General features: G+C 30.4%; 1 protein-coding gene across 1 annotated transcript; it reads left to right on the forward strand.

Moving 5' to 3' along the window:
- Positions 1-2,998: 2,998 nt before the first annotated feature.
- Positions 2,999-5,163, forward strand: LOC132715920 (uncharacterized). Its single transcript, XM_060699035.1, has 3 exons — positions 2,999-3,112; positions 3,424-3,619; positions 4,139-5,163. The coding sequence occupies exons 1-3, from the start codon at positions 3,000-3,002 to the stop codon at positions 4,268-4,270; spliced, it is 441 nt and encodes a 146-aa protein (XP_060555018.1). The 5' UTR covers position 2,999; the 3' UTR covers positions 4,271-5,163.
- Positions 5,164-16,115: the final 10,952 nt, after the last annotated feature.

Genomic DNA, 16,115 nt, shown 5'->3' on the forward strand with positions numbered 1-16,115 from the left:
TTGTCTAAGATTAAAATTTTTTAAGTTATTAGTGGGGCTTGAAAAAAAATTCATGGCCCCCTGGCCTAATGGGAGATTTTTTTTCTTGTTTATTTTTTTATTTTTTTTTTTCTTTTAAAAGCTATTTTTAGACTAAAGATTTACAATATTTTTAAAAATTTTTAAAAAATTTTCCCTTTTTGATTAAAAATACATTTTTAAAAAAAAATTTTAAAAATTATTTAAAAAAACTCGTGGAAGGGATGGGGCTTTTGAAAAAGGTCGAATTCTAATTTACGGAAAAATTTGGATATTTTTAAAAAAGGGAAAAACTACTAAAAGGGTCACCATTTGAACTGCGTTTTCCTTTTTAAACAATGCATACTCTTTTAAAATTTTTCACGGGGTTTTTGAAAAAAAAAATTTAAAAATGTCGGGGGCGGGGGGAACACCCTTTTATGTCATTTTTTAGGTACTTTTTTTAGAAACGTTTCAACCGTACATTTTTGGCAAAGGGTTAAAAAAATAAAAAAAAAAAAATGGGTTAAAAAGGGGGTTTTTAGTAAAACAACATAAAAAAACCAAAACTCGGGCGTTTTTTAAATATTTAACTGAAACAAATTTTTAAAAAAAAATTTCCAAAGACCGCCCAAAAGGAAAAAGGGGTTTTTGACTAATTTTTATTATCCAAGGGTTTTCGCGTTTACGAAAAAATTTTTTTGGTTTTTATAAATTAATTTAAAAAAAAAATGAAGATCATTTTAAAGGAAGTAATTTTTTTATTTTTAACCATATCTACAGTCATTTTTATGGAAATTGTATATGCAGGGTCAATGCTGTTTTCCAAAAAAAGGAGGGATAAGTTTCCCCAAAATAGGGTTTCCAAAGTGGGTGAAAAAATTACGTTTTGGGTTCGAAATATATGGGGCCCCGTTAAATTTCACCGGACGGCGTTGGGGGCCCGTCCAATTAAGGGGGTTTTAGGGGTTTTTATAAGGGTCGGAAAATTTTAAAGAAAAACTGGGAAATTTCCCAAAGTCTTTTACACTTCCCGGTATTTTATGGGTTTATTCAAAATTTATTCTTTCTACTTAAAAAATGGGAAATTGTTTTTTTGTAAAAAATGTTTTAAACCCGGGTTTAAAAATGTTTAAATTTAGCATATAAAAAAAAAAGAAACTTTTATGAGTTATAAAACATTTTAAAAACCTTTTTTCTCCTTTTTTATTTTTCCTTTTTCGTATGGTTTAAAATTTTAAATTAGATATTTTTACTGAGCTTTGGGGAAAAAAGGGGAAAAGAAAAAAAACGAAATCATGCAAAATTATTTTTTGATAAAAAAGGGGTTTTTTTGTTTCCCCTATATTCCTTTTTTCTTTTTTTCTTTACATAATGACCAAAAAGTATAAGGGAAAGGGACTTTTCATCAAAAACAAAAAAATTTGGAAACGGGGTGAACTTCAAATTAAATTAAAAGCGGTTAAAAATTTTGGGGGATGTTTCCCAAAAATTTTAAACCAAGGGACACCCTTGGGAGAATTTAAAAAACCCGGGGGCGGTTTTAATTTTTATAATTTTTAAAAGAAATTTGGTTGGGAGAAAAATTAAAAATAAAATAAAAATAAAAAATAAAAAAATAAAAAAATGAGATGATAATAGAAGAAAAATAAAAAAAAAGGTTTTTTTTATTTAAAACAATATTTTAAAACCTTTCCCAATATAAACAAAATTTTTAATTTTTAAAAAATTTTTTTTAAATTTTTAAAAAATTAAAAAACATATTCAAGAAAACTAAAATTAATTTTTTTCCTTTTATATATACAAAATCCTCAGCTCAAGATAAAAAATTTTATCTTTGGTTTTCCCCTTTTTAAACCCCCGAAACAGGGGGAAATACTTCTTTTTAAAAACCTTTTTTTTAAAGAGGGGGGGGGGGGTCCCTTTAAAATTTTTATTAGAATTTTAAAACCACGTTTTTGGGTTTTCAACATTAATTAAAAATAATTTCAAAATTTCCTGGCCCTTTCTTTCAAAGGGGTCATGCTACCTTTAATTTTACACTGAGTTGGTGGACAAACATAGTTTATCCCATTTTCCCCCATTAAAAATTTTAAAAAGAATTTTTTAATAATTTTAAAAAATATTTAATTGTATTTTTTTTTTAAAAACAACAAAAACAAATTAAAAAGTTTTTATTGTATGGGGAAAAGGTTTAGGGGTTTCGCCTTTTAAAATTTATACAAATAAAAAATATCGTTTTGGTGTAAAACTTTATTTTCTGTTTTTGAGGTGAAACGCTGAATCGAGGGAAAAAAGGGATACAGAAAGAAAAAAAAAATTTTAAATCTTATTGGGAAAACTAGCTTAAAGTCTGCGAAATTGACAGCATTGGTTTTTTCGTGCGTTGGCCCCGGTTTTTTTAAAGGGGAATTCGGGGGGCATTTTCCCTTTTTCTCATGGGGGGAAAAGAAAATATATTTTATTTTAAAAAAACCCCAAAGGGGTGACAATTGAAAATTGGGTCTTAAAAAAGGCCCAACTACATGTAAAGCCATTTTTATGCCCTTTTTTAAAAGGGGCCAGTTTTTCCCCCTCAAAACAGTGGGGCAAAATCATGGAAAAACCCAAATTTGCTATTGTTTTTCCCCCCCTCATTTCAATGAAATCAACATTTATTTAAAAAAAAATTTTTTGTGGAATTTTAAGCCCAAATTTTTAAAAACCCGTTGTAAAAACAATAAATTCTCTTTTTGCAAAACCGGGTTTCACAGTTTTTTGTAACTGTTAAATGATGGGCTTTAAAACGGAAAAAAATGGGTCTTTTAAAAAAAAACTTTTTTAAAATTGAAAAAAATTTTAAAAATTTTTTTTAAAAAATTTTGAAATTGTTTTTTAAAATTTTTTTGGACATTTGGGAAAATTAAATACATGGGAAAAAAACAGGGACTTTAAAAAAAATTTTTAAAAACCCCCGACGATGAATGCTGTTATACACAACGTTTATTTATTTCCAGATCGTGATGTATTTTGAGAGTAACAGCAATTCGATCAAGTACAGGACACCAATACCTGGTGAAGTCGTAACTGGAACTAGCATTGAGATTGTGTTTGTACCTCAGGAGCCGTGGAACCAGTAAGCCATTCTAGTTCAACATTTTAGTAGAACAGTAATTCAATAACTCTTAAACTGTATAAAAGTGGCTTAAAATACCCCCTTAAGACATCATTTGTAAATGTGATAACTAAAAGAAGGAGAACGGTGACCCCAATATTTTCTTCACTAAAAAGTTTCTGTTATCATATTCTAACAACATGCCAAGTTTTAAGAAATTCTATTTAACAGTTTTCATTTTGTCTATATGCCTGTATGAAAATTCCCGAAAACGTCTCTTATTTAATGTCAAATGCTGACGAAAAGAAAATTCTCTCTATAATTCATTTTAGGATTGTTTTCAACATTTATGATGCAAGCGAAACTGACATCGTACTACACATATCATTTCGGAAAGACTTTAACAAGATTCAGCTCAATTCGGAAGTCCAAGGCAAATTTATGCAGAATAAAAACGCTGAGGGCGTGGCAATTACATCAGGCAGTGTTGCCAAATTAACTGTGGAAGTTCATCAAGATGCATTCAAGGTTCGTAAGTTGCTCTTTCTTGCACGCGCTCTTATCTGTTCATTTAAATGATTATATGAATGAATGTACATAATTATTAAACAAGCTTTTTTGTTAATCAACACTTGGTATAATATATCCATGAGGTTATGCATTTGCTACCACTATTACTATTTTACTGTAATATTTCTATATGAAAGATATTTCAAAGCTGGCCTTTCAAAAGTCTTTTCGAAATGTGTAACTCGGTTCTAATAATGTGTTTTTTTTTATCAAAGTAAAAAATTATAATTGGATACCCTTTTCCTTTGTTTCTTGGCGGAGTTCACATATAGATACAAGATGGTAATATTTAATAGTGTTTCTTTTATACAAACAAATACAATTCAACCCTCCATTTCTTCATAATCTTCCAACCTGCAAACAAAAGACGTTAAACCAACGTTATACTGACGTTAGATCACGACGTTGGATCAACGTCGCCAGAAGGTTGTACTTGCAGATAATCGCCTTACATATTTTGTTTTGTTTATATTTTAGGTGTTTGTTGACGGAAAAGAGAAATACCATTATTCTGCAGTCTTGAGCCCTGATTTGTCACGAATTATACATTTCAGTTCTTCATTGGGCTCCAATTGTTTGCTAGAGAAAATATGTTTTAAAGACCTGTAACAGTTCATTTCAAGTGAAAATCTACAAAACTGATATTTGATTAAAGAATTACTGAAGATGGCATATCAAAGACAAAATTGAAATTCCTATTGATACCATTCACATAACTATGGTATAATGTTAACAATGAAAAGAATATACATGTATAGGTAAGGCGTAACATTGAATCATATTTCAATTTCATGTAACACTTTTGTCTAAATGCAAATAAGATCAGCCTATTTATTATACCTCAATATATCCTCCAATGTAAAACTCCCATAGGCCTATTATGTTTTCTGATTGAATATCACCCTCCTAGGATTTATTCCCCGGCGAATATTTCTTATATCACCCTTGGGCACATAACTCTTGCATAACTCTCTATTATCGTACATTCTAGCCTCTCTGATTGTGTCTTTAGGATTAGCATCACCTGTAAAAATGATGTGTCTATTTATTTCCTTGACTGCGTACTTTAAAAATATTGTAGTTGTAGGTCTTAGGGTGTAATAAACGGGGTGACATTAACTGGCTTATTACCCAGTTCTCGGGTTGACAATATCCTTTTCACCCCGACAGACATGTGTTATTTATATAATGTCTTATTAAGTACCATTATACTTAATATAAGAACATTTTTGTATAGGTTAATTTTTATAAGAAAGCATTTACACAATTAAGACGGTCAAGAACAGTGCAACACTTACCAATTTAGTGGTTAAAATCATGTTTTATAAAACTGTCGATTTACTAGACTGATTGAATTTAGCCGATTAAACAAAGTAAATTTGTTATATTCACTTGAAATACTGCAATCCTATTGGGCAAAATAATTTCATATACTAAATTTTGTTTTGATTGTCAGGTACTATGTGGCCCCGTATGTTATCTTAGTATTATTATACTAAGTAGTTTATCTCTCATACAAATAATTAATTAAAACAAAAATGTTTTGAAGAAAAAATGCTTGTTCTCTATACCCATTCATAATAAACATTTTAACCATTATATTTAAAAGACCATGGCTAACCTGCAGAGAACTTACACGGTAAGACCAGTTTCATTGAAATATATAGAAAGAAGGACCCTAGTGAAACCGAATATTCTCCGTAGATATCGAAGTCATTGTTCGATCTCTCAACTACTCAACTACATGTACATAGGTCACTGCCCTAACACACCAAACGCTCGGCGCAATATTATCGCCATCACTACATTTTGTATATTTTACTGTCCCTAATAAAAACTACATGCTGCGGTATTACGACTTTGTTCACGACCTACCTTACTTTTTTGGCCCTTGAAATTGTGAAGAATCACACGTAAAAGATAAGGATTGCGTACGGTATTTCGATCATTGCTTGTTTTAATGATCGGTGATTTTCTCTTTCATTTTATAAAATTAATGAATGTTTGTAACTGTTGCCTACCATTTAAACACCATTTGTCTGATTCCGCTGTAGATTGGTCCTCGCCATAGTTTTTCTTTACAACAATAAAAGTCACAAAGCTCTAACGCAAGCAAAATGTCCAGGAGATTTCCTCGTGGCATGGTCTGATTTGGACCGGCGATTAGTTCTTTCTGTATATAAAGTGTATTAATTTTCTTATAAAAAAAAAATCAACGAGCTAATCGTTAAAACACACTTTGTTTGATTCCATTGAGGATTCGTTTTTCAAATAGTTTGGAGGGTATACTTTACAGCAAAAAAAAAGCTTTAATTCCTTACGAAAGGATAATATCCGCCAGATAGGAGAATGAATGGTCATCTACATAGGTAGACGAATTTATGTTTAGATCTGCATAGTTGTTGAAATTAAATGGGACTCATTACGACATGAAAATTTCATTACGTCGCGCTGTACATTGTCGTTTTTTGGTATTGTTTCAGGAATCCGACACCATATATCTTATTTATATATAGACAGAGCTGACATTCTCGTAATGCCTAGGATATAAATAAGTTTCATCGATATATAAAGTTTTAATAAGCACATGACAATAAAATCAAATTTGAGTATAAACATAGTATACATGTATAAGTTATCAAATCCGTTACCTAATCTAACCAAAATAACACACACAAGCAACAAAACACATGTGTGACCCTGCTTTACTATATTAAAGGTGGCTATTAGAGTTTTTGAAGGCGCACAACACTATGAAATTCTGTACATTCAATTTTTTTCAAAACAATCTTGTTTCCTAGTTTTTAAAAGTAAAAAAAACGGATAAATTTAGAAATTTAATTGTTTTATTATAATCCAATGCAACATCAACGCGTTTTGGTTCATGTGAAACAGTTCCATTTTAGGCGGGGACAAAGCATACTCTGTCGCCGGACTTATCTATGCTACTTAATTATAGATGAAACGTGTTTACGCATAATGGGTCCACAATATATAATATCGTTTAACTACAGACAGTTGCACAGTCCATTATTGGTATACGGAGATAAGAATACATTGTATTTTAATTTAAGGGAATGTAAAAATCAAAATCTTTTGTTACAAAGCAAGAAATTGTAAATTGGTTCTGAAGTGTAAAGCTGATGAATATCAATGTTTTCATGTACTTTTGTTTTTATTGGCAACTCGCATAGTAAATCACGTCATTTCGCAGTAAATCATGCGTCGTATTCAAAATCCTAAACGCGCCTTAAAAACCCCACCATTTACTCGAACCAACCGTTATTACAACATTTGTCCGATGCCGTTGAGGCTTCGTTTTCTATTGATTTCTATTGATTTGAAGGATATGTTTACAGCATTATAATGCAAAAGGCCCTAACACAAAAAATATCTTGGAGATTTCCGCGTCGTTTTTAGAACCGGCGATTTTTTTGGTACCTAAAGTCTAGTAAAAATTCTAGTAAAAAACACATTTTTTCGAGCCAAGCGTTGAATTACCATCTGGCTGATTCCGATGCAAATTCGTTTTTCTTGTAGTTTAAAAGATCTTCTTAACACCATAAAAGGCCCAATCCAAGCAACATGTCTGTGAGTTTTCTGCGTGTCATGGTCGTTTTTTGTCCTTTTTTTGGGTCTTTTTTTCGTTTTGTTTTGAACCGGTGATTTATTCTTGTATATACCCGTAATAGTGTATAAATTTTAGTAAATGGTCACCATCTTTTCGGACGAACCGTTAAAATATCATTTGTTTGATTACGGTGTGGATGTGTTTTTTCATTTTGTTTATGAGGGCCTCATTAAAGTCACAAAGCCCAAACCCAAACAAATTATCCGAGAGTTAACCGCGTGGAATGGTCTTTTTGGACAGGCTATGTGTTCTTTTTGTATTTAAAGTAAAATTTTTTTCGTAAAAACACAATATTCTCGAGCCAACGGTTGAAACTCCGATTGTATGATTCCTTTGTTGTTTCTTTCTCCATTTGATAGAGGGTCTCCAATATAAGGCATAAAGCAATAATGACCTATAGATTTCCGCGTGGGAAGCCATCTTTTTTATTTCATTTATTTATTTCATTTTATTTTTGACCGGCGATCTGTTCTTTCGTTATATAAAAAGAATATTTCCGTAAAAAAAGAACAATTTTCCCAAGCGAACCGTTAAACTATCATTTGTCTGATTCCGTTGCGGATTTCGCGAAAGCCATAACACAAACAAAACGTTCTGTAGATTCCCATTTGATAGGTCTTTTTGAACGGCGATTTGTTCTTTCTGTATATAAAGTGTAAAGTTTTCGTTAAAAAAAACCCATTTTCTTCGTTATAGATAAATATAAGTCCGAAAGCCCTAACCAAAACAATGTGTCCGAGAGATTTCAGTGTTGCATGGTCGTATTTGAACCGGCTTTGTGTTATTCTGTATATTAAGTGTTTCAATTTCCGTAAAAGCGCATTTTTTTCGAGCCAATTGTTTATAGCACTTTTTGTCTGATTCCATTGCGGATTCGGTTTTCCATTACTTTAGAGGGTCTTCTTTAAAGCAATATGAAGTCGAAAGCCCTAATCAAAGAAAAATGTTCGTAGGCTTTCTGCATGGCATGTTCGTTTTCTGGACCTGTTCGTTCAGTATTTAAAGTAAGGCGACTTGTTCTTTCTGCATAGAAAGTTTTAATACAAAAACAACATTTTCTCAAGTCAACAGTTAAAACACCATTTGTCCGATTCTGTTGCAACAAATCTTTGTCTGTTAGTTTAGAGGGTCTTTTTAAAGCAAAATAAGGCAAAAAGATCTAACCAAATCAAAGTGTTCGGGATATTTCCGTGTGACATGGTCGTATTGTGGACCGGCTATTTGTTTTTTCTGTATATAAAGTGTATCAATTTCCGTAAAAGCGCCATTTTCTCGAGCCAATTGTTTAACATTATATATTTGTTTGATCCGCATGCAGACACGTTTTTCATTTAGAGAATTTATATAAAGCCCAAAACCCTAATCCAGGGAAAATGCAGCAGGTGAAAATTAAATAAGTTTGATCGAGTCTGAAATTGGTTTGATTAAGTCTATAAGTGTTAAAATTGAGAATGTAATTTGTTTGATTGTTTTTGTAAATAATATGGATTTGAAAGCGGTATTACAATTTGTTGGTATATCAAACCTAACAAAAGTTCAAGCCTTATATTTGGTTCTGGAATTCAATAAAAACAACACTTCATGACGATAACAAAAGTTTTGATTATAAGAGCGAGTACATATGTGCCAATATATATGACTGTGTTTATAATACTGATAAATCTGCTATGTACATTATGCGTACCAAAAGGACATTAAAAAGGGACAAATAACTATTCTTTTTCAATTTCTTTTTTACTTTCTCTAAGCCTTTAATAGCAATAAATATAAAACATAATAGCAACTACAACTGCCACTGTCATGGCGTTATTAACCCCGCATACCCAAAGCCCTAATCCAAAGAAAATGTCCACAGGTTTTTCAGCGTGCCATGACCGGCGACTTTTTTGTTCTGTACATAAATTAAGGCGACTTGTTCTTTCTGCATACAAAGTGTATACATTTAATAAAAAAACATTTTCTCGAGCCAACAGTTATGACGGCGAGGTATACTAGTAGTCGGTATTTGCCTTGGCGATTTGTTCAAGTATATAAATAGTATGTATTTTTGAGATTTTGAGGAAAAATGTACCAATATCTTGGGCCAATTGTTAAAACATCCTTTGTGTGATTCCGTAACGGATTAGCAACTGCATACGTTTGGAGGTTCTCCTTTATTTAAAGCAATATAGGACACAAAGTTCTAAACCTAAGTTAAATGGGATTTTTATTGTTGACTTGCTCTTTCCGTATACAACGTGCATAAATTTTGTTTTAAAGAAGCACATTTTGATTTGTTCTGTATCTGTATAAAGTGTAAAATGTTTCTGCAAAATAACCATTTTCTTGTGCCAACTGTTCAAACACCATTTGTCTGATTCAATTGCAGATTTACAATTCTACTAATTTGGAAGTTCCCCTTTACAACAATATAAGGCACACAGTTCTAGCCGTTATTTGGTCTTTTTTATAAAAAAGTATAACAATTTTTCAATTTTTGTATTAACCACGTTTTTCTGGTGCAAACCTTTCAAACACCATTTATCGGTTATTCTGTTCAGCGATATAAGGGCATGTATCTATCTATTTAAACTTGGTAGGTTGAAAACGCTATTCACGATTTGCTTGCTTATCATTAACTTATTATGCAAACTTTGAGGCACAGTGCCCTTTTTTATAGAAAAATGAAGCACAAAGCTTTTTTAAATTAAAGAAATTAAAGATTGGACCAAATTATCTTGAATACTTCTCTAGGGTAATGAAAACAAAATGCAGCAGGTGAAAATAAGATTGGTTTGATTGAGTCTGAAATTGGTTTGCTGGAGTCCAATTGGTTTGAGAGTCAGAAATTAGTTTGATTTAGTCTATAATCATTTAAATTAAACCTGGTTTGACTGTGAATGTAATTTCTTTGATTGATTTTGTAAATGTTATGAGGTTTGAAAGCGGTATCACATTTTGTTGGTATATCAAACCTAACAAACAGATCAAGCTCTATATTTGGTTCTACAATTCAATAAAAAAAACACATGATGATAACAAAAGCTTTAATCATTGAGAGCACATATGAGCAAATATATGTGTTAGTGATACTGATAAATCTGCTATGTACATGATTTAAACCAAAGGAACATTAAAACGGGACAAAGATCTATCTAGCTCTTTCAATTTCTTTTCTATTTTACCTTTTGTATAAGACTTTAATAGCATTTTTTGAATTTTAACATAATAGCAATAAAGCATTCGACACAAGAAAGATTTCATAAAACTATTTGATCAGTAATTTCTCACTTTCATGAAAATTAATACATTTTTAAAACTGAAAAACTTAAGTACTTAAATAATTTTGTTTGTAATGCAATGTGTTTTGATTGTAGAATTAAGAAGACTATTGCATTAAATGGAATATTAACATGTGCTTATAGTCACCTGGTATTATCAAGGTCACAGTGACCATGTTAAAAATATTGGTGTTTTTTTTTTGTTTTTAATTTACACATATTAAGTCTATGTAACATGACTTGCAATTACCAATTTATTGGAAACTAATTAATCAATTCCACTAAATGTAGAGCATGTTACGCAAACACTTCATGTACTCATACAAAGTTTAATGAAATACAAAATTTAATGAAACTAATTTGTTTATTATATGTATCAATCAATGAGATTTCAGATGTAAAGCAACACAACAAAGTGAACTGCCTAAACTCTCTCAACTCTGGTTTTTCAACCAATTCACAATCATCAAGCTTGTCTCTCTTATTTCTAAATTATTGTCTAATTCAGACAGACGGATGGACAGAGGAAATAGGCAAACCTTTAGTCACTAAAGTGTATAAACTCTAAGTTGATATTGCACTCACAAAACATGTAGCTAAGTTAATCACCGGTAAAGCACTAAAAAGAATGGGACTTTCAAAAAATGCACGGGGTATAAAATATTTCCCACAAATAGATAAAGCTGAAACATTTGCGAAGCAAAGTTACATCAATATATATGTAAACTGTATAAATACTTCTTATACAAAACAAGTATTATAATCATATGTTGTGGTGTTTAAAAATATATATCACTAGGTGTTTCTAAAAATAGAAGCAGGCCTCTATCTCACTTGGCATCATTGTTGTGGTGTTGAAAATAAAAAGCCTTATATTTTCTATAAATAGAATTTAATTACTTATTACCTAATATTCTTAGTTTGCTCATGAGTACCCTTTAATGGGATAAATCTAATAGTCAGGATTTCACCACACTTTGAATGCAAAGGGAAATAAAACACAAATGTTGAATAATTTTAAATCAACCAAATTTTTAATGAACTAAGTTTTTATTTACACTTAACTAAAAGTTACTTAAAGCTAAACAAGTTTACAATAATCACTTAATATAAACTGTTAATATTCAAGCCAAAAATGTGATTATCAGAAAGTAAATTGAAAGTTGTTAAGTTGTAATAACTGGAAGTATGAAAAATAACCTTTATGATTTTGTGCTGTTTAACTGATAAACCTAAACAGTAGCAAGCCGTGTTTTAATCAATATCAGCAAAAATAAATATCTAATAATTCAAGATGGCTGCCACTTAAAACAAAGAAAAGATATTAATTAATCTTAATTAATTCTGTAAAAAGAACTTACAAAAATTTCATACAAATTTATCAAAAAATATTTCATAGAATTAAGATAATCACTAAGGTTCGTTTATATGCCAAAGTGCCTAAATACATTATATAATTTATTAACCTTAGAGAGCTTTTAGAGATGTTACTTTTCCAAAAATTAGCAGCAGAATGTCAAAATTCCCTGAGATGCTTATATAAATGCTTGTATAAATGGATTTCTGAATCCCAGAGGGAGCTAGCATCTACCTACAGGTGGCACTGTATTTACCAGAATTTACTTATCAAATGCTCTAGGCTTATCAGTACTAAAATAGATCATGATTCATGGAAACGTTTAACATGAAACAATATTAACTTTTTCTACAAAAGATGATAATTATGACTAATTATTACAAAGTAATCAAAAGAATCAAAATACTACTTAAAAACTAAACATATTTACAAACATATATAAATGCTAAATTAACAATATGTATCTCACCAAGTTTAAAGGCCAGTATAAGTGAAAGTAGAACCATTCACTATATATTGTATGTAAAGAGTCTTAGGCCATGCTAAGTTACTGTTAAAGAGCGTAACAATAAGTTCTACAAACTATAATCAATATTAAACTAATGAATGATAAGAATGAAATGTCTATAAAACAATACATGTTCAATATGATTAAACTTTAAAATAAACTTAAATCTAAGCACGGATTTATATTCTAAGTTACAGTTTAAACCCTTAATATTTCTTGCAAAGTATTCCTTAGATTATATATATTATACTTCTTGAGTACTATTATGCAACATTAAGTAATGATTATATAATCTGTTGTAGTTGAAATCCAACTTTACAACACATAAATGCAGACCAAAGTTGCTGGTTTGTAACATCTAACAATGTAAAAGAGATAATGTAAAGTAAAGTCATATTAAAATGATTTTTTCAACCAAAATGAAAGAACAAAACAAATTCTATCTGTAGCAGAACTGTATTGGAATGTTAAAAATATAATAAAAATATATCAGAAAAGAATTGATTGTTGAAAGTGAAAATGTACATGATATTTGAATACATAAAAATGTAAAGGAAAACTACAAAACATTTAAAATTTCCATTAAATTGGAGGTCTTTGCAAACATCTAGTGTTCTCATATAAAGTTTAACGAAACAATTTTTTCCATTAATCAGTAAGATTTCAACAACCTATCATTGAAGGCATTTAATTATAATATTAATTTCATATTATTGTATTAATTATTTTATGTCCATAGTTACCTGAATTATGACAAGATGGGACGCAACACAACCAAATGAATTGCCTCAACTCTCTCAACGCTATTTTTTTAACCAATTCACATTCTTCAAGCTTAACTCTCTTTTTCTAAATTATTTTCGGATTCAGATTTCAATATGGCATACAGACAGACAGATGGACGGATGAAAATAGGCAAACCTTTAGTCACTTAATTATGAGTAGGAACACTTAAGTTGATATTGCACTCAGGAAACTTGAAGCAAATATATTCACCGGTAAAGCACTAAAATCATGGCACTTTGAATATAGTCATGGAATGTAATATATTTCCCATGTTTGCGATGCAAAATTACATCCATATACTCGTATATGTAAACTATATAAATACTACTTATACAAAACAAATATTATTATTACAAATACAGACAAAAGTTGCTGGTTTCATCTAACAATGTAAAAGAGATAAGTATAGTATTACTAAAATCATTTTTCCAACCAAAGTGAAATAACTGAAACAAATATCTTACTGTAGAAGTATTGGAATGTTAAAAAATATATAAATAAATATCGTAAAAGAATTGAATGTTCAGCAGAAATACACTATAATGTTGAAATTGAAAGTGTGCGTGCTATCAGAATATACAGTCATTATTTTATATCTAAATGTAACAGAAAAACTATAAAACATTAACAATTTCTTTTAAAGATAAAGACATGATCAAAAAATAATGTCTAGCAAAGAATTTAATTTATTTCAACTAAAATTTATTGATTGAAATTGAAATACAAAAATGCATTGTTCTAAACAAAAAACTATTTGATGTATAGTGACATTGAATAATTTTCAGCAACAAACTAGTTAATGGAATATCAACTACAATATTACATACTTTCAATTAAAGCTATACAACTTGATGTAGAATGAAAGTAAATAGTTTACAGCAAACACTACTTAATGGAATACATATTTCAATATTGCATACTATTCAACTAAACTAGTTCATGCCGTTTAAAAAGATAATATTTTTCAGCAAAAGATTACAGCAGTAACTTGAATATCAACTTCAATATAGCATACTTTCATTTAAAGCTACCAGTAGTTGTTGAAGAATAAAACAGTTAATACTTTTCAGCAATTTAGTAATTGGAATTTTGAATATTACCAAATATCATTTTAACAATTAAATATTTTTTCAATACAAGCTAGTTGTTGAAGTGTAAACTTGCATACGTTATGTAGTATCAAATGATTTTTTTTTTAAACTTTACAAATTTCTGTCTATAATTATTGCGAGCAAAACTAAGAAAGCATAAATTTCATTAACAATATTATAATAATTGTAAAATAAAACAAGAAACATGGCAATGCCATGAAACCAGGTTTTCAATTATCACCATTGTAGATAAATATGTTGTATTTGAAATACAAATACAAGCAACAAACAATGTAACTATGTGCAATGTAAACATGAATAATGTAGGAGGAATTGCCACAGAGGAAGTGTTCACTATAATTATATTCTGTATAAGGAAAAAAAACAAAGGGCCATAATCAAATAAACAAGAACCGGTTGAACCGGGTGATGCTCCCCGAGAAGGTTCTGGACACAGGAAAGTATAAAAAAAATGAACAAAGGGCAAAAACTCCAAAATTAGGCAAAGCGGAGTTATGTTTTTTTGCACTGCACTTCTATTCAATGAGATCTATCTATCTATAAAGTTTCCTGATGATATCAGAGTTATGTCCCGGGTAAAAGTCAAAGTGTAAAAATGAACAAAGGGCAATAACTCCAAAATTAGACCAGGCTTTGTTAGGTTCTTTAAGCATTGCAGTTCTATCCAATTATATCTAGCTACCTACAAAGTTTCATGTTGATATCTCTAATAGTTTTTAAAGTATTGTCCAGGACAAAAGTCAAAAAGTAAAAATAAACAAAGGGCAATTACTTCAAAATAAGGCAAGGCAGAGTAATGATTCTTAAGCACCTGCACTTCCACCCAATGAGACCTATCTATCTACAAAGTTTCATGTTGATATCTCTTATAATTTTAGAGTAATGTCCCAGACAAAGTTCAAAGTGTCAAAATGAACAAAGGGCAATTACTCCAAAAATAGGAAGGCAGAGTTTACGGTTCTTGTGCACTGCACACCTTCTCAATGAGATCTATCTACCTACAAAGTTCATGTTGATACCTCTTATACTTTTAGAGTTATGTCCCGGACAAAGTTCAAAAAGTAAAATAAACAAAGGGGGATAATTCAAAAATTAGGCAAGGCAGAGTTACGGTTCTTGTGCACTGCACACCTACTCAATGAGATCTATCTACCTACAAAGTTTCATGTTGATACCTCTTATACTTTTAGAGTTATGTCCCGGACAAATTTCAAAGTGTAACATAAACAAAGGGGGATAATTCAAAAAATATGGCAAGGCAGAGTTACAGTTCTTGTGCACTGCACACCTTCTCAATGAGATCTATCTACCTACAAAGTTTTCATGTTGATACCTCTTATACTTTTAGAGTTATGTCCCGGACAAAGTTCAAAGTGTAAAATAAACAAAGGGGGATAATTCAAAAATTAGGCAAGGCAGAGTTATGGTTCTTGTGCACTGTACACACCTATTCAATGAGATCTATCTACCTACAAAGTTTCATGTTGATACCTCTTATACTTTTAGAGTTATGTCCCGGACAAATTTCAAAGTGTAAAATAAACAAAGGGGGGTAATTCAAAATTAGGCAAGGCAGAGTTACAGTTCTTGTGCACTGCACACATACTCAATGAGATCTATCTACCTACAAAGTTTCATGTTGATACCTCTTATACTTTTAGAGTTATGTCCCGGACAAAGTTCAAAGTATAAAATAAACAAAGGGGGATAATTCAAAAATTAGGCAAGGCAGAGTTACGGTTCTTGTGCACTGCACACCTACTCAATGAGATCTATTTGCCTACAAAGTTTCATGTTGAT

This window comes from Ruditapes philippinarum, unplaced genomic scaffold (genome assembly GCF_026571515.1).
Source record: "Ruditapes philippinarum isolate M1 unplaced genomic scaffold, ASM2657151v2 ctg2002_1_1_1_1, whole genome shotgun sequence".
NCBI lineage: Eukaryota > Metazoa > Mollusca > Bivalvia > Venerida > Veneridae > Ruditapes > Ruditapes philippinarum.

Bases quoted from the DNA above. Each gene is read 5' to 3' on its own strand.
- LOC132715920 (XM_060699035.1), top strand. From the start codon at position 3,000: ATGTATTTTGAGAGTAACAGCAATTCGATCAAGTACAGGACACCAATA. The intron at 3,113-3,423 runs GTAAGCCATTCT...AATTCATTTTAG, and splicing joins CCTCAGGAGCCGTGGAACCA to GATTGTTTTCAACATTTATG. The intron at 3,620-4,138 runs GTTCGTAAGTTG...TTTATATTTTAG, and splicing joins TTCATCAAGATGCATTCAAG to GTGTTTGTTGACGGAAAAGA.